The following is a 24746-nucleotide window of genomic DNA, read 5'->3' as shown; positions in this document are numbered from 1 at the left end:
ATAGAGATCACAAGTAGGCAGAGAGGCAGGCAGAGAGAGAGAGAGGAGGAAGCAGGCGAGGAAGCAGGCTCCCTGCAGAGCAGAGAGCCTGATGTGGGGCTCAATCCCAGGACCCTGGGATCATGACCTGAGCCGAAGACAGAGGCTTTAACCCACTGAGCCACCCAGGCGCCCCTTTTTTTCTTATTTTTAAAGATGTTTCATCAAAACAGTCTTCATTTTGGAATAGAAACAAACCAAAGCTAAATAGTATTTACTTTTTTAAAAAAATATTTTATTTATTTATTTGACAGAAAGAGAGAGAGAGCAAGAGAGTGCAAGCAGGGGGAGCAGAGGGAGAGAGAGAGAAGCAGACTCCCCACTGAACAGGAGGCAGATGCTTCACTGACTAAGCCATCCAGGCACCCCCTGATTAGTATTTTCAATTAAGTTTGTAGCTGCAAAAATTATATATTTATGTAAAGCTTACTCAAGATAAAATGATTTTATGAAATAATGAGCTAGGAAGTTATAACCCAACTGTTAAATTCTTCCAGAGGACAAAAGACTGTAAGGAGAATCAATGACTGTTATCTTTGCCTCCAGAAGGGAAAAAACCCTCTGGGTAAGACCCATTCCAAATTTGATGAATGAATGAACTCCAAAGGGTTAGGGGACAAGTGAGTATTCAAACAAAAATAATCTAAGATCTATGAACAATCTGTACTGTATCTAGATAATCTAAAACTGTCTTTTGTGTTTAGTTCCAATCCTATGGATTTTATTTTTAAACTTAATATTCTTCCTCTGTAAGCAAAACAATCAGAGAAGTGACCACTGGAACTCAAGTATATCTACGTCATCTTTCTTTGTAAAGTTACCAAAATCGTTCACATTACAGAGATATCCTTAAGTGTACTATGGGAACACCCTTCAAAGACTTTTTTATTGAGGCATTAAATGGAAATCTTCTGTTAAAAGTATTTCTTAAAGATTATAAAATAATTCGGGGCACCCAGGTGGCTCAGTTAATTAAGTATCTGACTCTTGATTTTGGCTCAGATCATGGTATCAGAGTTGGGCTCTGTGCTGAGCATGAGGTCTGCTTGAGACTTTCTCTCCCTCTCCTTCTGTCCCTCCCCACTACTTGTGTGCTTCTTCTCTCTCCTTCTCTCTCTAAAAATAAAGATGATAAAGTCATACTCACTGAACTATTTCTAAGCTCTATACTGTGGTAAAGGTGGATCAACAATGTCATCCTTTACATAAGAGAATAGTTACTAAATGTTCTAGTTGGCTTAATGATGATTTAGCATACATTCTTTTAATTTTTACACCTACGTACTTATTTTTAACTTCTTAATCATATAATTGAACTTTCTTTTTCCTAACTTTTCATTACTTTTAAAATGTGGCTAATTTCACACTCTAAATGGAAATTATCAGATTAAAATATACTTTTGATGAAAATTTCAAGTTTGTAGAAAGTAAAGAAATTTAAAATAAATTTTGACAATGTTGACAATTACATTTTTATTTATTTAAAATGCTTCTAATATCTTCTTCCTTACTGTGTATTTTTCCTCTCTCTACCAAAACCTATTAACCACAAAAATCTGTTATTAGTATTCTGACCTAGATTACAAAATCAATAAAGTTAAGTACTTCATGTTTTTAGCAAAGAAATGTAAGTAACTCAGTGGAGAAATGAGTTTCACCACCAACTTAAGTAGAAAGAAAACTGAAATGTATTCTTCTCTAGTCCCCATTCCCTATTTGCCTAAAAGAATTCTCCTCAATTGGCACTACTTTTATACATGGATTAAGGACCAAGAAAAGTAAATCATTTAAAAACTTGTTCACTATGTATATATGTGCAAATGTAATTATACTTATGTTAGGTATAATTTTTCTCCCTTAAAAATATAAAACCTGACATCAATTACCAGCATGACAACATGAAGAATGCATCACAAACCCTGCTCTCTAGCAAAACCTGGGAAAGTTATAAAAAACCAACCATGTAAAGTCTCTGGAAATGGTTCTCAGGGCACACAGGAAGTGAAAAAACATCTATTCAAGAAAATCCACAAAATTTATTACAAGTAACATGAGTCTAATCTCTAAACCAAGATCATTTCCACCTCACTTCTCCTCGTTCAGCAAGACAAAAACTACAGACTAGTGAATCCAAAAATACAGTAGGGCTCCCTCTCCCTGCAGCTCTCAGTTGGAGGGCCATCTTCCCAAAAGATATAGGATGGCAGCATTGCTTGCTTATCTTGCTCCCACCAAACCACTGATGAGCCTAAGTTCTAGGCAAACGAGGCTGAGTGCTGGGGGCACCCTTCTTCTGCCAGCCACCAATGGTTGGCCCAAGGCTCTATCTTAGTTGTAGTTCTGCTGAGAACACTGAGGCCTCAACTACCCTTGTTTACCCTACCTTTAAGGCACTGCTGTCATACTGGGAGAGACAAGCCATAAAGATCTGACGCTTAGGGCCCCTGGTTCTCTCAGCTGGTTATGCGTCCTATTCTTGATTTCAGCTCAGGTCATGATCTCAGGGTCCTGGGATTGAGCCCCACGAAGGATTCCCACTCCACAGGGGTCTGCTCATCTCCCTGCCTATCCATGCTCTGTCTCTAAATGAGTAAATAAAATCTCAAAAAAAAGATTTGAGGATATTGCTTCCATGCTTCACATACACCAAAAGTCCTGAAGTGTCACTCAGACCAAAGAAATTTATAAGTGGGACTGGAACAGACTTCACTCCATCAAGTTCTAATCACTAAACTAATAAACAAGAAATAACAATATAACTGTGAGGGGAGGGAAAAAGGGACCAGTACCAAGAGTGCTACCTATATTATTTAAAATACTCAATTTCAAAGAAAAAATTGTAAGACATGAATAGAAAGGTATGATCCAGTACCTAAATACCAGAAAAAAGCAGGCAACAGAAGAAAATGCCTATGAGAATGACCAGATATCGCATTAAACAAAGACTTAAAAGGTAGCCAGTATAAATATTTTCAAACAACTAAAGGAATACCAATTAAGTAAAGAAAGGAAAAATAACAATGTTATATCAAATACAGAGTATCAATAAAGAGACAGGTATGATTAAAAATGACCAAAAAGGAAATTCTTGAATTCTCTTTTTTTTTTTTTTAAAGATTATTTATTTATTTATTTGACAGAGATGACAAGCAGGCAGAGAGGCAGGCAGAGAGAGAGGAGGAAGCAGGCTCCCTGCTGAGGAGAGAGCCCGATGCGGGACTCGATCCCAGGACCCTGGGATCATGACCTGAGCTGAAGGCAGCGGCTTAACCCACTGAGCCACCCAGGCGCCCCGGAAATTCTTGAATTCTTAAGTCCAAGCATGCCTAAAATGAAAGAAATCACTGAAGGGGCTCAAGAGATCTGAAGTAGCAGAAGAAAGTGTTTGTACATAGACTGAGAGATTATGTAACCCAAAAAGCAGGGGGAAAAAAAGAGACAATGAGCAGAACCTTAGACGAATGCAGGATACCAATAAGTACAATACACCCATAATTTGAGTACCAGGAAAAGAGAGAAAAAGATGAAAAAAATACCTGATTAAATAATAGCTGAAAATGTCCCAAATTAACTGAAAAATATTAATCTACATACTTGGGAAATTCAATGGACTCAAAGTAGAATAAGTATAAAGAGATGAACAGAGACACATCATAGTAAAAATGCAGAAAGCCAAAACAGAGAATCTTGAAATCCGCAAGGGGGAAAAAAAAAAAAAGACTCCTTACAGTGGACCGCAGTAAGATTAACAGCAGAAATCTCTCAGCAAAAACAATGGAGACCAGAAAGCAGTGGACTGGCATATTCACAGAAAAACACTTACTAACCAAGAATCTATAAATCCAGCAAAGTTGTTTTTCAAAAACAGATATTCCCAGATAAAAACAGAAAATCTGTTGCTAGCAGAACCCACTTTATAAAAAATATGAGAAATTCTTGAGGCTGAAAGCAAGTGACACTAGACATTAGTAAATCTACATGAAAAATCAGAGCACTGGTAACAGTAATTATGTAACTATAAAAGACAGTATAAAAAGTATTTCTTTTTCTACTAAATGATTTATAAATGAAACTATACATATATAGTAAATTATTAAGTCTGCAACATACTTAATAATGGGTATGTTGGTAATAATACAGTTGTACTGAACTAAGGCAATAACTCCAGATGGTAACGTGAATCCACAGGATCCAATAAAATAAACCAGAAATGATAAATAATGAGATTAATGTAACAAAAGCTATAAATAAATACTTGCTCTTTCTTCTCTAAGCTTCTTTATAAATAATAAAATCATATTAAGTAATAATTGTAACATGTATTGTTGGATTTGTAAGACTTACAGATTATACAACAAGAGGGAAAATGGAACAAGTGTATACGGGAGTAATGTTTCTACTTCTCAATGGAATTCATTATAAATCTGAAATTTATTCTATTAAGTTAATATGGAAATACTGAATATGAGAGACCCTAACAGCCACTAAGAAAAAAACAAAAAACAGAGATGTAGAGAAAAAAATGTAAAAAGTAGATAAAGAAATCATTAAAATAAACTCAAATGTTATGTTAGAACATAAGCACTTAATGCTAAAGAAAGCAGTAGAGAACTAGAAAAACAAAAAAAGAAATGAGACTAAAGAAAAAAAGCACAATGAAAGACACAAATGCAGTGATATCAGTAACACTACATGTGAATAGATTAACTAATCGATTAAGGAACCCAAACAAAAGGTAGAGATTTTTCAGGCTGAATAAAAAAAGATCCGACTATGCAGTGTGTAGGAGGCACACTTTAATTGACAGAAATGAAGGGAGATAGAGCAACTGAAAAATAGTTGAGTCTTCAGTACCTTACTTTAATGCACAGAACAAAGAGACAAAGATTTGCAAGAAAAGAAACAAAAGACGAATACCACCACAAACGAACCAGACCTAACAGACATCTATAGAATATCTCACCCAAAACAGAATATACATTCTCCTCAACCGCATATAAAACATTCTGAGGGAAGACCATATGTCAGGCCATTAAACAAAAATGTCAAGAAATTTGAAAGGACTGAAATATGACAATTATTTCTCAACAAAGAAATGACATTAGAAATAAAAAGACAGAAATTTGGGAATTTCACAAATAGATGGAAATTAACACACGCCTCTAAACTGCCAGTGGATCCAAGAAATCAAAAGAGAAATTAGAAAATAGTTGGAAGTAAATGAAAATGAAGAAAACTACACCAAAACTTATGGGATGCAGTTAAAATATCTCCATGGAGGGGAATTTACAGGCATGAATGCCTGGATCAAAATGGAAAAAATATCTCAAATTAATAACCTGATATCCTACCTTAAGACAATTAAAAAAAAAAAAAAAACCCCAGAAAACTAGAATTAAAGCTAGCACATAGAAGGACTAACAAAAATGGAGCAGAAATTAATGATAATGAAAAGTAGAAAAAAAAAAATCAGTGAAACCAAAAGCTGGTTCTTTGAGATCAACAAAATTGATGAAAGATTCAAATTATAAGAATAAGAAATGAAGGAGAAGACATTACTAAACCACTTTCTGGAAATAAAAAGTATTATAAAGTAATACCATGAACAATTATATACAAGTAAATTAGGTAACTTAGATGAAATAGACTAATTTCTAAGAAAGCAAATCATTGAAACTAACCCGAGAAGAAATAAACAATCTGAACAGACCCTATCAAACTGAGTTAATAATCATAAACTACACTCAAATAAAAGCCAAGGCTCAGGTGTTCTCACTGCCAAATTCTTCCAATTAAAAAAAATATATAAAATTAATACCATTTCTTCAAAAACTCGTCAAAAGACGAGAAGGGGAATACTTCCAAACTCATTATGAGGCCAGCATTAACCTGTTACAAAACCCAGACAAAGACATCACAAGAAATGTAGGTGCAAAGTCTTCTGCAACATACTAGCAAAATGAATCCAGCAAAAAATCAAATGAAGAATGCAGCACCAGGTGGGATTTACCCAGGAATTCAAAGTTAGTTTAGCACTTAAAAATCAATTAACCTAATATACCACACCAGAACAAATACAAAACAGAATTAAAAACAATCACATGGGGGCGCCTGGGTGGCTTAGTGGGTTAAGGCCTCTGCCTTCAGCTCAGGTCATGGTCTCAGGGTCCTGGGATTGAGTCCTGCATCCGGCTCTCTGCTAGGCAGGGAGCCTGCTTCCTCCTCTCTCTCTGCCTTCCTCTCTGCCTATTTGTGATCTCTGTCAAATAAATAAAATCTTAAAAAAAAAAAAAAAAAAAGTGAAGATAATCCACAAAATAGGAGACAAATATCTGGAAATCAAATATAATAAAGAACTCATATAACTTAGTAATAAAATGACAACTCAATTTGAATGTGGGTTGGTGAAAGAGCTGAAGACATTTCTCCAAAGAATATACAAATGGCCAATAAACACATAAATAGATCCTTGGCAATATTAGTCATCAGGAAAATACAAATCAAGACCACAATGAGATAGCACTATATACCGAGTGTAATAAAAAAGTCAGACATTAAGTGTGATGAGGATGTGAAGAAATAAAAACCATTATACATTGTTAATGGGAATGTGAAATGGTGCAGCCACTTTAGAAAACCTGGCAGTTCTTTAAATGGTCATACAGTATCCATAGGATCCAGCAATTTCATTCTCAAGAGCAATGAAAACATATGTCCACACAAAAACTCAGACACGGATGTTCACAGAAGTATTATTTGTAATAGCCCAAGGTAGAAACAATCCAAATGTCTATCAACTCATGAACGGATAAACAAAATGTCGTGTATCTGTATAATAGAATGCTATTCAGTCACAAAAGAGAACAAAGTGCTGATATACACTACAACATGCTTAAACCCTGGAAACATTAGGCTAAGACAGTTGCAGCAAAACACTCCCATTCAAGAGTGTGCATTCTAGTTCTTCAGTATCCTCCACCTGAACCCTTATTACTATTACCATCTTCCTTCTGACTCACCCAAAACAATAAGTTTCCTTAATAGAGAAACTTGTATCTACTATGCTATCTCTTTCAATATCCTTCAAACACTGTCAATATAGTAACTTCGGATCAGATCAATCCCTCCCTCAAAAATAAACAGATTAAAAAAGCACCAAACTAAACCCAAGCAAACCAATCAACCAACCAACTAATTTTCAAACACCTACCAGTGCTTTCAAATGTTTAGGTAGCTAGACTGAATATACTCAAATCCATTCTTCATTTTCTGTAACTTCAATACTTCTATAAGATTTCACTCTTTACCTGAAATGTTCTGGGCCTGCTGCGTATCACTGCTCCTTCAGCAGTAAATAAATATCCACCAAATGAATGCTACTCATTCTCCAAGGTTCCTTTAAAAATTGTAAATTATTTTCCTAATGAGATGCCATCTCTAATAGCTCAGATACAATTTCTTCCTCCTCTGAGTTCCAAATGCATTTTACTTATATCTTTACTAAAGTATTCATACTATTCTCCCTTCTATTTTCATTATCTGCTTTCTGCTATTCATCAAATGAGTAAGCACAGAAACTTTCTGTGGTCAATGAATCCTTACCTAATTGGGATCAAACGAGATAACAAGTGGGGCAATACTTAAAAGACAAAACTTATAATTACAAATGAAGATGGTAATGTATCAAAATGGTGGTAATTAACTAAATATCCTTAAGAAGTTCTTCAGTGGGATTAATCACAGATTATTCACAAAAATACCGATCACAAACCTATGAACTTTTTTTTAAAAGGTTTTATTTATTTATTTGAAAGAGAGGGAGAGAGAGAGCACAAGCAGGAGGAAAGGGGCAGGAGAGGGAAGCAAGACTTCCCACTGAGCAGGGAGCCTGATACAGGGCTTGAACCCAGGGTATTCTGAGATCATGACCTGAGCTGAAGGCAGACGCTGAACCAAACACACCACTCAGGTACCCCAAACCTATGAACTTGTTTCTCCCAAGAAATGGCTTTATTATCTCTAAATTTATTTACATATTTCAGGAGTAACTTCCAGTCCCAAAGCTTAACTTCTACTTTCTCTATACCCAGGTAGAACAAACAATGACAACAAAATCATGAGATGGTCAGCTTTATGAGTATGCAGGCATCTTATGCAAACTCTTCTTCTTCTTCTTCTTCTTCTTCTTTTTTTTTTTTTAAAGGATGCTCCACACCCAGTGTGGAGTCCAGTGTGGGGCCTCAACTCATGACCCCATGATCAAGACCTGAGCTGAGATCAAGAACTGGACACAAAACGGACTGAGCCGCACAGGTGCCCTGCAACCTATTCATTTTTAAAGATAAAGAAAAATATACATGGAGATACAAAATGCTGCCTGAGGTCATATATTGTGAGACAAAAATATAATAGGGTGGCTAACTTAATTTTAAGATAGTCACTCATCTAACAAAGTAATAAAATTTTCCTTAACTTTACATATTTTCCTCAAAATATTTATATAAATAATGGCCAAAGCCAACTTTATTATTGTTCTCCCTTACAGAGAATAAGTAAAACTGACTAGCTCCTCTAATACCTTTTCTTCAACTCTCTATTATATACCTAAATCAAAATTCTAATTTTCTGTATCAGAAGCTAATTTTTTCTAATATTCAATTTAAAGAGTAAAATTATAAAAAGTATTGATGAATTCAGAGAAGACAGGTGAACGGTCATGAAATTAAAATTTGTTGTTTGGAAAATAACTGCACTTTGAAGACAAAATTTAAGATTATTCAAAAATCTAATTCCTATGGAAGAATTCATTATAGCTTCTCTTAATGTAATGCTATTTCTACTTTGATCAATTTCAGGAGTCTGAAAAAACTTTTTACTAAAAATTTATATATGATTCTACCTTAAGGCAATGGTTTATTTACCTTAACATTTGACTTCTTTGAGAAATTCACCACTACTCCCCAGCCAAAATCATCTCCTTCATTCTTTACCTAAAAAGAAAGGGAAGCAAGTAAATAAAAACATTTATGCTCAAAAAGCAATTTTATAGACTTCCATGCCCACATTATAGGCTAATAAAACTTTGAGAGTTCTTAGTAACATATTTTTTGAAAGATCAGTTAAACTTCAGGAAAAAGATATAAACCCTAAAGAAAAAAATCATCACCAAATAGGCCTCTAAAACAGTAACAAGAGGAGTATCTCAGTTGGCAAACAAATTTTTTTTTTTTAATTTTATTTATTTGTCAGAGAGAGAGAGCGAGCAAGCACAAGCAGGGAGAACAGCAGGAAGAGGCAGAAGAGGCTCCCTGCTGAACAAGGAGCTCAATGTGGGACTCAATTCCAGGACTCTGGGCTCATGATCTGAGCCAAAGGCAGACACTTAATCAACTGAGCCACACAGGCGTCCCTGGCAAACAAATTTCTAAAATGATATGATGTATTTATTCTGAGACTATATGACATTTTTTATATTTTATAGCTAATGAATTCATCCAGGACTTAAAACTGTACACAAAACTGCTTCTATTTTTTTATTTCATAACTGAAAATACTTTATATGTCCACACCAAAAGTATCTCCTTCGATTTATAGCCCCAAAATGAAAATTGGTGGAGATAAAGAGGCCTTCACACATGATCTCACCCCTAATCAATTCCAAGTGAATAGTGCAAAACAATGTAATTAATACAGAACAACAATTAGAATCTTTACTCAAAATGACATACCTTTACCAAACGACCTGGCTGTAGAAACGGTAAGCAATATTTTGGTTTATGAATATATTCTTCAATTTCTTTACCCAGTTTGGCAAGCTGCTGTCTGATCTTATAATAGATGACAACACTTTCCTCATTTGGTATTACTATTTTATTATACTGTTCTTCTGAGTTCTTTACCTCTGTAAATAAAACACAAGTAAAATATTAAAAAAATACTTTATGTAAACTATACAAAAATACATCTGTTTTTCTTCTACCAATAGGAAACAAAGCTTGCATAGACTAGAAATTTTGTGGAAAGACTTCAGAGATAACTGCACGTCGTTCTGAGTATTTTCTTTCTCTATGAAGATTCTACATTAAAGTCCCCTGAGTCACTAATTGTGAATCGTCAAATGGAGTCTGAATTGACAGTGATCCTTCCTATCTGGTGAGCTGTTACTCTCCCTATGGACGTGGGAGAGAGTATTAACTAAGAATTCTAGGCCTACATTGTTCAACACCTCATTGTCCAGTAAAACACTCTATATTGGCAGAAATGTGCTACAACAGGTTTTTCCAATATACTACCAGCAGACACCAGCCATATGTGGCTTTTTAAATCAAAATTAATGAAAATTAAATAAAATATTTAGTTCCTCAATAGCACTAGCACCATTTCAAATACTCAACTGTCAGTAACTCAACTGGTTACTGACTTCTGGACTTGAATAGCTCAGATACAGAACATTTCCACCACTGCACAAAGTCCAATTAGACAAAACTATTTTGGACTTTTTAAGTAATAGTTGTTTTAAATTTCAGAAAGAATCCAGCTTGCTACTGTCATGAGACCACCACCACCATCAGGGTCTAGGTCACTAACATTGAGAACAGGCAATTCAACCACAGTTCTTTCTCTACTCAGTCAGTAACCAATACACAAACTCTTTCCCCCAATTTTTCTCTTAGCTCATCTCACCACCTATGGTAGCATTTTCTGCTCAAATTCTTGCATCTAGTGCTGACCTCCCTTCCTTACTCATTTCATTATGCCCACATCCCATTGTGAACAAACACTATTTCAACTGGGGTAAAATACACAAAACATAAAACTCACCATCAACACATTCAAAGTACATTCACAAAATATGCAACTATCCCCACCACATAGTTGTAAAATATTTTCACTGCCTCAAAAGGAGACTCTATATCCACTGAGCAAACACTCCTCATTTTCTCCTTCCCCCAGCCCTGGCAACCTGTCTACTTTCTATCTGTATGGATTCATCTACTCTAGATATTTCATATATATGCAGTCACGGTATACCAAGGCCTTCTGTGTTTGGCTTCCTTCACTGAGCATGTTTTCAGGGTTCATCCATATCATAGCAGCATAGCATGTATCAGCACTTCACTCCTTTTTATGGCTGAATATTATTTCACTATTTGGGTATACCATTTTAGTGATCTGTTTACCAGGTGATGGACTGAATTATTTCCACCTTTCAGCTACTGTGAATCATGTTTTTATGAACATTCATGCACATGTTTTTGTGTGTGAAAAAAAAATTTTTTTTGGTTATATACCCAGGAGTGGAAATGTTGAGCATCTTTTTCATGTGCTTGTTTGTTGGCTAATAGTTTATCTCCTTTGGAGAAATGTCTATTCAAATACTTTGTCCATTTAAAAATTAGACTATTTGTCTTTTTCTTAAGAGTCCTTTCCATATTCTGGAAACTAGACCTGTACAAGATATGTGTCTTGCAAATTATTTTCTCCCATTCCATGGACTTTCTACTTTTTGTTGGTGCCTAATGAGGTACAGAAGTTTTCAATTTGATTATAACAAATTTACTTTTCCCTCTGTTGCTTATGTCTTATTTAAGAAACCACTGCCAGGGGCACCTGGGTGGCTCAGTGGGTTGAGCCTCTGCCTTCAGCTCAGGTCATGATCTTGGGGTCCTGGAATCAAGCCCTGCATCTGGCTCACTGCTCAGCGGGGAGCCTGCTTCCCCCTCTCTCTCCGCCTGCCTCTCTGCCTACTTGTGATCTCTCTCTGTCAAATAAATAAATAAAATCTTAAAAAGAAAAGAAAAAGAAATCACTGCCAAATCCAAGGTTATAGGGATTTAAACTGATGGTTTCTTCGAAGAGTTTTATGGTTTCAGCTTTTATAATTAGGACTTCCATTCAATTTCAAATAATTTATATATACAGTAAAGGTTCAATTCATTCTTTTAAATATGGCTAGCTCACTGCCCCAAGGGCACGTGTTGAAAATCAAGTGACCACAGGTGATTGGGTTTGTTTCTAAACTCTCAATTCTATTCCAATGATCAAATCCTCTATTAAATCTGTGTTTTAGTTTCTTTATCCACAAAATGAAAATAACAAAAATACTCATACTCCTAAGAGTATAATTAGAGATTAAAGATACAGAAAGTACTTAGCTAAGAGTATAGCATATAGTAAACACTCAGGGAGGATATTACAACTATCTTGTTATTATTTTTATTATCATATTCAATATTCTCACAGACTGTTCCCTCAAACTTCTGATCTTTTGCATTCCCTTAGGCATAATACATCACCTTTTTTTTTTTTTTTTAAAGATTTTATTTATTTGACAGACAGAAATCACAAGTAGTAGGCAGAGAGGCAGGCAGAGAGGAGGAAGCAGGCTCCCCGTGGAGCAGAGAACCCGCTGTGGGGCTCGATCCCAGGACCCTGGGATCATGACCCGAGCTGAAGGCAGAGGCCTTAACCCACTGAGCCACCCAGGCGCCCCCATCACCTTATTTTTAAATGAACTACAAGTCTTCTTATAGGAAATGAATTCCATTCACTGAAGACTAGAAAGCTATTCTTAATACATATTACAGCAACTGACATTACCAAAAAGAGAAACAATTACAAAACTATAAAAGAATATTTGATGGGCTAAAGTCAGTAAGAAGTTTTATAACAAAAACCACACAGAAATGTTAATACTGCTGCCCCATCTAAAATTACAGATTAACAATGTTTGCAGGAGTCAGTGAAACAATAAGCACTGACAAGAGTTCAAGAAAACAATAAACACCTGTAGGATGGCTTAAGTACTGCTCCCCATTCTCTCTCCAAATCATTTCTGTACTAAAACCATTTTACTACTGAGTCAAAAGTCTGAGACGCTTTAAGAAGTTACATGTATTTTATATCTAGGATTCTAACTACAGCTATATACAACTCCAGAAAAGTAAGTGTAGTCAATTAAAGAGTAGAGAAACCTTTGTATATAAGAAGCTGGTTTCACTGTAGTGCAGACCATGGGAAAGTCTCAAGATCTTAGGAAACACCAGATGAGAGATACTCCAATAAACTCTTAAAAGAGTTTGCAAACAATTTCCTCTTTTTGAGGGAGAAGGAAGGTTTTGGTTCCAAAGATGTATTAATATATAACATGTGCACAGATACAGACCTGGGAGTGATGGGAAAAATGGACTGCTATTCCAAGTACTAAGCAAATTTTCTAACAGGTTAAAGTTTAAATGGCTTTCCTGATTTACAGCAATACTATCAGTAGTTACAAGTACTCAGTGACCATACAACATTAATTATCTCAATTTTCATGAACTAGATGAACTAGTTATTATCCTAGTTTAGATGAGCCAACTAAAGCTCAGATAGTCTTGAATCAAACCCATGTTTAATTTCACAGCTATTGCTACTAACCATGGCATTACCTATTAATAACACAAACAAAAGATTAAAATGAACTTTGCATATTTCCTTTCAGAACAGAAACAGTGAAATCCTCTAAGTTTTACTCCACAGCTCACTGGAAAATCTAATGTGGATTCAGTAAATCAAAATGAAAAACATCTCATGTATGCCAGTCATCCAAGTTTGTTGTAAAACATAAAAGCACTATAAGTTATAGAGATTAGTTCTATAATTCCAAAGACAACAGTCTACATTTTGTTAGTTTTTTTAAAAGATTTTATTTATTTATTTGATAGACAGAGATCACACGTAGGCAGAGGGGAGGAAGCAGGCTCCCTGCTGAGCAGAGAGCCCAATGTAGGACTTGATCCCAGGATCCTGGGATCATGACCTGAGCCAAAGGCAGAGGATTTAACCCACTGAGCCACAGGCACCCCAACAGTCTACATTTTAATTTGGATATACTAATAAGGTGAAAATAGTACCAGCTCTCTTGAAGAAGTTCTAGTAGTATCAATAGCAAAAAGAATGAAACCTTTCTTAATAATAACTAAAAATGAGAATAAACTGCATTCAAGATGTATTCTGCATTTTTAAAGCATACAGGATAGCCTTTTATCACCTCTAACCATTTCCTTCTACACTATTATACCACTCAGTCCTGCAAATTGTAGTAAAGGTGGTGCAAATCTGTCATTAACTCTTTCATCATTTTAATTTCTATCTTTTCCCATTAAAATGTCTGTTCTACTCTTGACATTTCATTTTTTTTATGAGTTTCAAAAGGTCTTTGCCCTTTAAAAACACAGGAAGGAAAAGCAGGATGATTCAAGCAGAAGAATAAGCAAATGTATAGTAGCAGTACCAGGAAGTGCAGATTATGTTTTTCACAATCCTTTTAAAAGTTAAGTCAGTCAGAACCACCCTGAATATAGCAGCAGCTGGGGACTGGAGAGACAGAGGACAGAGGAGTGGGAAATGATGGTAATGTTTCAGTTGAGAGCAGGTAGCCGAGTCTTTGTCAAAGTCATACTCAAGAATTTGAGTCCAGGGGCACCTGGGGGGCTCAGATGGTTAAGCATCTGCCTTCAGCTCAGGTTATGACCCCGGGTTCCTGGGATCAAGCCCTATACAATTCCTCTCCCTCTGCTGCTCCCCACCCCTTGTGCTCTCTCACTCAGTCAAATAAATAAAATTGGGAGGGAAAAAAAAGAATTTGAGTCCAGTGTTAAGTCATAAAAAAAGGGTTTAAAGAAATGGGAAAACACTTGTTTCTTACTCTATCCCCACCATATCTGAGATATTTTCTATGGAATTATAGAAGAATAATATAAAGTGAAGTTTAAACAGTAATTTATTGGTTGTTAGAATGCGCTATTTTTACAAAGAAGTAAAAAACATCAAAGGTTTTTGGTGCACCAATATGCATTCTGTTTCTCTTGGTTATTCAGTCACAAAACCAGTCTAACTGCTGGCTGGCTGGCTCAGGGGGTGGGGGGTGGTGGGATGTGTGTGTGTTTCTCTTGGTTATTCAGTCACAAAACCAGTCTAACTGCTGGCTGGCTGGGTGTGTGTGTGTGTGTGTGTGTAATTACCCTAGTCATGAATGACCCAGTGATAACTGCTTAGAACTATTGTAAGCTTAAAAATCATTATTTGAGGTACTAAGGTGACTTGGGGTGAGCAGGTGCCTCAGTCAGTTGGGTTTCAGACCCTTGGTTTTGGCTCAGGTCATGATCTCAGGGTTGGGGTTTGAGCCTCATGCTGGGCTCTGCACTTAGTCTAAGTCTGCTTGTCCCTCTCCCTCCTGCTTCTTCCCTGCATTCTATCTTAAATAAATAAATAATCTTTTAAAAATATTAAAACATTGAGCTACAGTAGCAGGATATACATATGCCTGCTGGTTCATACCACTGTACATCTCTGGACCTCATTTCCACATTGCTGAGTGCTACCATAACCACTCCATTAAGTGCCTGTTGGATTACCAGTTCTAAAACTGGTCTCTAGACCAGCACACAAAATTACTTCCAAAGCTCCCACTGGTGTAAATGGCAGCACAGTAAATACCATTCTAAGTTTTCCCCCAAATCTCTCTTAAGCAAACCAATCTCTGCCATAGTTTTCTCTGTCTCTAAAGGTATTGAATTCAGCCCTCTTGCACACATTATCTATCCCAATTGTCATCCTTTAAGCCTCCTCCACCCCTGAACAACCTGAACCTGTCTTTGACAAACTGAATCAACTTGGAACTAACTGCTCTTGATCAGCTTCATGAAACACCGATAAGATAGCTCACTTCTTTTATGTTATTACATATAAAGAATACATATGCTCTGTCTGTTTTGATACTGTGAGTAGCTCTTCCAGTTCGATGAATATAATTCTCTGAGGAGTTAGGGTCGTCATAATTGATGACAAATTTCACATCTTCCACTTCTAGCCCTTGAGGCCACATCTGTAGCAATCAGAATAGGAGATTATCCATGTATGAAATAATTTAGAACCCAGTCATGTCCTGTAGACGCTTGTCGGCATGAATATCAATGGTGGGCCATCCATCTCTTCTCATTTTTCTAGTGAGTTCATCACATCTTTTTTGGTTTCAACAAAAACAATGGTTTTATTCTACTCCTCACTCATGATCTCTTCCATTAGATGAGTAAGTTTTTCAATCTTTTTGACATCATGACACATATCCACAATCTGAAGAATGTTGTAGTTTTGCACTCAGTTCTAGTGCACTACACTCTATGAATGTAGTCTTTAAGGAAATCTTCATCAAGCTTACTTCTTTTGGCCAAGTTGCACTCCGCATGAGGGTTTGCCTATCAGGTCTTTTCTAACCCATAATCTTCCTTGGGTTTGAAGCCGCTAATAAGCATTCTATATACTTCATTAAAGACGGGTTGATGGTTCTTCTCAGATTGGTTTCCCCACACTCTTTAAAAAGTCCAACAGTCTTTCAGGTGTTGCAATACAGATTTCCACATCTCTCTCCAAATCACAAATTTGTGATCCCTTGGGAACACCACCAGAGATGCAAGTGGACCTCTAGCCACATACTCTTTATATTCAGCAGCTACTTGTTATACATACTATTGGACCAGTTTCCAAGCAAATAAGGCAATGTTTTCCTACATCCAGTCTATGCCACTCCAACCATATCCAATCCACTTCAAGCAATGACCATCCTTGAGCTTGAATAACAGTTAAGTTCAGTAAAACTCTGTCTTGCAGTCACATCCATTACGTTTCCAGGGAAGTTTGCTTCATAAAGTCAGAACTGGCTTTGGACAGTTGTGACCTTTGTAACTTCCTTCCTTACTCTGTCTGTACATCTCCATCTCTTATGCTGTGCATCTAGCCAAATCAAGCTGTTTTTGATAAAAATTCTCAAATTTGGGTAGCTCATCAAGATTCCATTTCTTTTTTATTAGTTTTCCCCAGAGTTTCCAAACTGCATTCCAGATACGCAGTTTCTGCCCTACCTTCACCCAAATCAAGGTACACCAAAGCTACGGGTTTCTGCAAGATGATACTGCTCCTTGTTCACTGCCTGTTGACAAAATATTGTTTTACAGTGACAGTCATCTTGTATGTCAGTATCTGAAAAGCTATTATCTCAGTGTCTCTGGCTGAAGACATGGAATGGTATCACTAAAGCCAGATTTGCTCTATGGCCAGCAACTGGAGAGCTGAGGACAGGACACATGAAGTATCTTAAGAGTTCAATCTTCCAGTTATTTGCCAATGACTGGTTCCTACACGGCTGATAAGGTATAATCAAAATCGGAAGGGGAAGCCATGGATGGCATTTAGCAATGAGTGGTGTGGGGATTCAAGGACAAAGGAGTCCTGAGCCTTTAAGAAAAAAAATCTGTAAAATGATGCTAAAGCTCCTTCCAACTCTATAGTTGGTAATTAAGGCTCTTTTACGACCTGAGAAATTAAAGAGGAAATAACTATGATCTATCACTCAGATAAGGGTAAAAAAAAGGAAAAAAAAAAGAAAATTAAGACACTTGGATGTTCTAAGCCTTTTTCTTTTAAGGCATATTATTATAATTCATTTACTTTTGGCTACATAAAAATTGAGTTCAGTGTACTAACACTTGTGATAGAAAAGTATCTCAAATTTGCCTTTATTTTTAAATAAATAATAGTACATTTATAAAACAGAAATACTGTATAATCATAAAAATCATACTTCCAAAGACTGCTTCAGATTAAATTTGAAGAAGCCAAAATCACTGGGCTAATAATAAATGCAAAGTATTAACACAAGGGTAGGCATAAGGTAAATATTTAACAAAAGATAGTAATGTAAGTATCATCATTACTTTTATAGAAAATGTATACAGTAGTCCTCTCTCTTATCCACAGCTTTGCATTCTGTGGTTTTAATTACTTATGTTCAAATACAGTATAAAAACAGACAACCTTCTTTGACATACTGTCAGAAGGTCAACAGGAATCTAATACTACATCACAATGATTATGTCATTTACCTCAGTTCACCTTATTATGTAGGCATTTTATCATCTCACGTCACAAAACAGGTGAGGTGAGTATAGTGTAAGATATTTTTAGAGAGAAAGAGACCACACTCACATAAATTTTATTACAATATATGTTTATAATTTTTCTATTAGTGTTGTTAATCTCTTATTGTGTCTAATTTATAAATTAAATTTTATCAAAGGAATGAATGTATGTATAGGAAAAAAACATAGTATATATAGGGCTCAGTACTATTTGTGATTTCAGGTATCCACTGGGAATCTTGACACATAACCGTGGGTAAGGCAGAACTAACGTATTTAATCCCACCTTAAAAAAAAAAACAAAAAACAACACCTTTGTATGAGAAAGAAAAATGTTAGAAGAACTATGGAGTGTTGCAGCTGGCTCTGTGTAAGGTTACAAATGATTTTAACTTTCCTCTGTATCTTTTGCTCAGTTTTCCAGTTTTTCTTCTTGAAAATGACTATGAATTATTTTTCTAAGATCTACCAAAACCATTATTTTCAATCTTTGCCGCTGTTTTAGATTTTAATCAGTTTTTACATGATGATTAACCAAAATATCCTCTAAGGTAAGGATCAATACACAATTCTACTTAAACAGTTACCACAGAACACTTTCTGAACTTTAGAAAGCATTACCATAATAGGAGCTAGAAATTCTAAAAAGGCTGAACTGAAATCCCAGTTGGAGTATTAAATTTCCTTATTTCTAAACTTATGCTCTGGCACTCTTTTATAATGAGAGAACAGTACAAGGGCAAGACTAATATACACATGCTTCTTACAGGTGAAATTTAATATACCAGGTTCTTTTGTTATGACTCATGAACATGAGCTATCATATAGTATACCTATTATAATAAATTACATTAAATTTGAACCAACTCTTGAAAAGTATACTAGAGCAGGGTTTTCTTTTATTTTAAAATATTCTAGTCGGTTATAAATGACCATATCACAGTTCTGGTCAAAAATCAGTATTTGGCTAACCAAAAATAAACAATGGCCTAGGCAGCCAGTAATGCGGGAATTGTGCTATTTACTCTACTAGCTAAGAAGGCTCTGTTATGATAATTTTATACTTACTCTCTACTACTCCTGGAATTGCTCTATAATGCTGAAACTGGTAAAAGGATTTTTCCAACATGTACTCAGGATTAATTTCTTCTACACGTAGTAAGTTCAAAACCATGTTGTAGGTCAAATGAAAAGCACTATTTAGAGGATCAGCTGAGCCCTAAGGGGAAAAAAAAAAGGTCAATGTGATTTTTTTCAAATAAAATTTACATAGATACCTGTTAAACTGCTTAATTTAATCCATGTTAAAGAATACTGTACAAATAAGTTCTTTCTTTTAAATGACCAATACAAAGTAATAAATAGTTAATCTTTAGGAAAGTGAAAGGGAAAAGTCCACTAAGTAGCAATAGAACTTGTTAAATACTGTTTGCCAAGTATGTTTAGCTCTCTGCCTTACTGGCACTTGGTAAGACTACCATTTTCTGGATCCCTGGTGGGTGGGGCAAATAAATTGTAATGATGTGTCACTTTCTGGGCAGGTATTTAATTGCTGGTGTGAAAAGCTATCTTTTCCCTCCAGCACAGACTATTCATGTTCAAGATGCCGGTTTCTTCATCATCTTGCATCCTTAAACAAGAGTAGGCAGAACCTCCTCTATAAACCTGCATTGAACAAGTAAGAGAAATAAACCTTTAAGTACCCGAGATTTAGGTTTGTTACTGTAACATAACCTAGCCTGTGCTGACAAAGTATACACTAAATTCATTTCAGAAAGATATTTAGATAAAAATTAGCACCTTAAAACTCAGCTGCCTGGAGTCACATAAAACGGAAGTATTCCCCACCATACCAATTTACAGATCATTTTTTGTCTACATATTTGAGTCTCTTAACTCAGACAAAAGACTCCTGCGCACAAAGCATCCCCTGCTGAGAACCAAAATACCCCCTGAAGGGAGGACTTCCTTGAGCTAGTAAGACTCCACTGATAACTAATTCCAAAAGGATGAATAACTTGACCAGCAATGCCCACCTGTATGTATCCAGGGAACTTTGTACCACTTTTCCTTACAGAAACTTGTAAAGTATTTTTAGCACTTTGAAGACAACCTTTGAAACACTAGTCCTCTATCTTCCCAGTACTGGCCTGACTAAAATAAATTCCTTTTTTGGTTCAACACCCCTTGTTTCTCTTTAAAACAAGCCTTCAGTGAGTGGCTAAACCGGCTGCTAATTTCAAAGTGGCTCCTGAAGTATGTTTCTCAAATTGCTGGTGAGAGCAGAATCTTAACTTGGTTACCTTAAGTAACTGTTTTCCAATTGTTGGGCTCATCTTTTCATCCACCATAAGAATTACAATTCCTCTATCATCCATTCCCCGCCTTCCAGCTCGACCAGACATCTGAATGTATTCACCAGAAGAAATCTGGGTGAACATAATTAAAAATCCAGAGTTTAGGAGAAAACCTGGTGAAAAATACATTCTTAAATTTTTATCACAAAATACAAGAGCACAAGTTATGTATTCCAAAGAAGAAAATATGACTAAAAACATCAACTTTTAGGGGTTTAAGTAAAAACACAAAAATGCAAAACACTTAAGAATAATGTTATAGAACAAAATTTTAGCTCCAAAATGATCATATACACCAAAGGTACAGGGAAAGAATGTTAATTAACTGACATAAAATATCTTTGAGCCAGATGTTGTGGAAAAGTCTAAAAGAAAGCAAAGAAGGAGTCGAACTCTATAAAATACCAATTCTGACTTGATCATAATAGACTTTCTTATTCTGCAAAGTGAAATGAATATAAAATAAACTTTTTTTATTTTTAAAGTATAATTCTCGGGACGCCTGGGTGGCTCAGTTGGTTGAGCAGCTGCCTTCGGCTCAGGTCATGATCCCAGCGTCCTGGGATCGAGTCCCGCATCGGGCTCCTTGCTCACCGGGGAGCCTGCTTCTCCCTCTGTTTCTGTCTGCCCTGTGCCTGTGCTTGCTCTTTCTCTCTCTGACAAATAAATAAAATCTTTAAAAAAAAAAAAAAAAAGTATAATTCTCTTGTTTTCTTGGTATACATCCCTGGAGTTCAGTAGAGACCATTCATCATTAAGAAGAACGTAGTCAAAAAAGATTAGTAAGCCTTTTCAGGGTGACATTCAACTACTGAGACACTGGGCAAAGTTTTATCTGTAAGTGCTTCTGTACTATTTGGTGAGGGAAAGGGTCTACAGTTCTCCGATTCCCAAAACATACCTGACACAAGAAGGTTAAACTATAAGGATGCATATTACTGATAGCATCAAAAACAGACTTAACAACCCGGGAGAAACAAAGGCACTAGAAAAAACAACAAAAAAGCTAATCCTAAAAAAGATCTGAAAACAACATTTCAAAAAGATAATGCAACAGAACCTCAATAGGGCCCAAGGGCATCATTACAACATTATGGGATGTTATGGTTTTTAAGTTTAACAATATGATACTGAATCATCAAGAAAAGATTGCTTTCTTAAGTTCAATTATCCACTATACTCTGCAGACTTACTCTACGGTTCTCAGGATGCCAAGAAGTATGTAAAGTCACAAAAGACTTATTTTCTAATGGCATCAATTTTATTTAGAAAATTAAGTAATTTTAAACTGATAGATAACAAAGATTTTTTTTTTTGGAAGATTTTATCTATTTATTTGACAGAGAGAGAGAGGGAACACAAGCAGGGGGAGCAGGAGAGGGAGAAGCAGGCGCCTCACTGAGTAGGCAGCCCGATGCGGGGCTTGATCCCAGGACCCTGGGATCATGACCTGAGCTGAAGGTAGACGCTTAACGACTGAGCCACCCAGGGGGCCCAACATAAAGATTTTTTAAATTTACAGTATTTTAAAATGTAAAGCCTAAAACTATTAACTGTGTTATAAACAGGAATCACATTCTACATGAATTAAATTATTAAAAGTTCATTTTTTAAAAAATTTTATTTATTTGAGAAAGAATAAGATAGAGAGAGCATGTGGGCACCTGGGTGGCTCAGTGGGTTAAGCCGCTGCCTTCGGCTCAGGTCATGATCTCGGGGTCCTGGGATCGAGTCCCGCATCAGGCTCTCTGCTCAGCAGGGAGCCTGCTTCCTCCTCTCTCTCTGCCTGCCTCTCTGCCTACTTGTGATCTCTCTCTGTCAAATAAATAGAATCTTTATTAAAAAAAAAAAAAAAAAAAAAGATAGAGCATGAGAGGGGAAAGGGTCAGAGGGAGAAGCAGACTCCTGGCCAAGCAGGGAGCCCAATATGGGACCTGATCTGGGGACTCCAGGATCATGACCTGAGCTGAAGGCAGTTGCTAACCAACTGAGGGACCCAGGCCCCTAATAGTTCAATTTTAGAAAGTTATAGGTTACAGAAAATTTTTGAAGATTGTAAAATTTCTAAAGACAAATGGCAAGTGCCTCACTGTATTTGTATTTCTCTTTTGTACAGCAACCAAAACATTTTAAAATAAAACAAATCAAGAAAAAATGCTTTGCCTTTATAACTCTACCATGAGGGCTTTTCAGTGTTTTGATTATTAGTAATTACTGCCAGCAACTTCTCTGTGTATGAAAGAATCACCACTTTCAAGGATTAGATTAACTGAAGAATAGCTGGCTACTTAAAAATATCTCCCAAATACCAGTTTAACTGAGTCTTTGCCTTGTCATGGATAAAGCAGAAATTTATTTGCTTTTCACCCCTGTGAAGCTCCACTGTCAACCTAGTAAATACCCATGTGCAGTTGTTTCTCAGTTTGACGACTGCTTTCTCTAATGAAGCCTTCCATGACCCCTCTTATATAAGTGACTTCTTTTTTTTTATGCTTTATCCTTCTGTACATACTTCTCAGAATCCATTATACAATATTTTATTGCACATCTGTCGATTTTCATCTACTTTCTTTAGAGATTGGGTTTAACAGAGTTTAAATTTGGTAATGATACTGAATCTCTGGACTAAGAATTTACTTTCTACCCAAAGTCACCATTTTACCTGCAATTACAACTTTCTCTCCTTCCTTCTGCCTTAGAAAAAACATTATGTGTGAACCTCTTAGAACTTCTATTTTAAACCTGAAAGATAAAATAGCTGCAACTGGAGCCAATGTAGATTTGGTGCCTTAAATACCCTAAACTTTAAGAAATGAACATTCTAGATATATTTAAAATACTTTAAAGCACTCAAATCATCTACACACTTAACCCTCTTCATCAAATATTTTACCGAGGGAGAATTTTCTTTTTAGGTTAGCCAAAAAACAAAACAAAACAAAACAAAACAAAAAACCCCAAACCCGAACAGATAGAAATGACAGCTCTGAAGTTAAACCTTGATGAACTTGTTTATTGATTTATGTGTAAGTTCCTCAGTATTTAGAATTGAAAATCTCAAAGATTATGTAAGCCCAAATCACCTTAGGTAAAACAAGTAAAGATAAAAATTATTCCAAGTATAGTAATTATTGTACTTACCCATCGGAAATCTTTCCCATCGAATTTCCGGGCATTTGTAAATAAAACAGTTCTAGCTGGCATATTAATTCCCATAGCAAAAGTCTCTGTGGCAAATAAGGCCTAAATAATTGAAAAATATGATTAAACATGTATTTTATTAAGCTGAAAAACTAGTTTTGTAATTTTCAAATATAAACATTAATTTTAAAATCAGTTGTTAATGAATAATGCAAAAATAAGACAACATGCTACTCTCAGATGTAATTCAGTATTTATATATAAAACTACCAAATAATATCTAATGTCCCTTGTATCCCAGAAATGTTTTAATTCTGGGAAAATAGTTTTTTTAAATTCCAGCGGTGGTAACTTAAAGAGGATACTACTGATCTAATGTACAAAGCATGAGGTTGCAGATTACTTTTCTAAACACTGAAAGTTACATTTCCTGCCTTTTTTACTGATGATACAACAGTTTTGGACCTACCCTCAGGATCTCTGAGGGGAGAACAGAATCAGTGGCTAAGCTCACTGTTAAGATCTCACCAACAAAAAACTGACTACACAAATAACTGGCTTAAGCACACAAAGGTGTAAATATATATAAATAAAATAAGTGAAGTAGTATTAATCTAAATTTCCACTAGTAGGGAAGAAGATCAACTCAATAAAAAGCTATTCACCTACTAAAAAGAATGAAAAGTTACACATATGACAAAACTGGATAATAACATGGGTAGTATAATTTTTTTCTTTACAAAGTAAGTCAAGAATTATTTGTATGTTTGCTAGTGAATACTCCTGAGAAATGAAATGGACGGTCTTTCATCTTTTACTTTATTTACAATCATTCTATTTGACTTTTACCACCACTAAGTATCATTTATGTTTTTAAGAAAAGATTCTTTAAAATGAGCCTCAACAATACTCTACAAAGGAACTCCAAGAGGGCCTCACCAGGACCTAGGTAGAAAGTCCCTAGTGACCAATTCTTGATCTAAAATATCTCAAGTATGTTCTTTAAAATGAGTAAAATTCTTTTAAATATCCTATTTAGTGCTCAGATTCTCATGATAAATCTGATTTTTAAAATTTTAACCTGATTTTAAATAAAATCATTTATAAATCATACATAGGCTTAAGACTACATTCTGAAGTTGTTTCTGATTTTTAATACCCCATTTCTGAGTACGGATATCAATATAAACTTTAAAATTAAATTAGACTCTCTGTAGTTTGAATTAGCACATCCTAAAAAAACCTCTTTTTT

At 35.6% G+C, this 24746-nt stretch overlaps 1 protein-coding gene and 1 pseudogene across 1 annotated transcript in view; both read right to left on the bottom strand.

Annotated features, from left to right (window-relative positions):
* MTREX (Mtr4 exosome RNA helicase) overlaps nt 1–24746 on the bottom strand; it is a 98070-nt gene that overhangs the window by 39247 nt on the left and 34077 nt on the right. The window contains exons 14-18 of the mRNA XM_059417873.1: nt 23495–23596; nt 20300–20425; nt 19065–19215; nt 9768–9940; nt 8961–9029 (exon numbers count right to left, since the gene is read on the bottom strand). Coding sequence (XP_059273856.1) covers nt 8961–9029; nt 9768–9940; nt 19065–19215; nt 20300–20425; nt 23495–23596 — 621 coding nt within the window. The remainder of the gene's footprint in view (nt 1–8960; nt 9030–9767; nt 9941–19064; nt 19216–20299; nt 20426–23494; nt 23597–24746) is intronic.
* Nucleotides 15264–16915, bottom strand: LOC132028122 (probable ATP-dependent RNA helicase DDX5; annotated as a pseudogene).

This window comes from Mustela nigripes, chromosome 12 (genome assembly GCF_022355385.1).
Source record: "Mustela nigripes isolate SB6536 chromosome 12, MUSNIG.SB6536, whole genome shotgun sequence".
Lineage (NCBI taxonomy): Eukaryota > Metazoa > Chordata > Mammalia > Carnivora > Mustelidae > Mustela > Mustela nigripes.
This window is presented reverse-complemented; position numbering and strand designations above follow the sequence as displayed.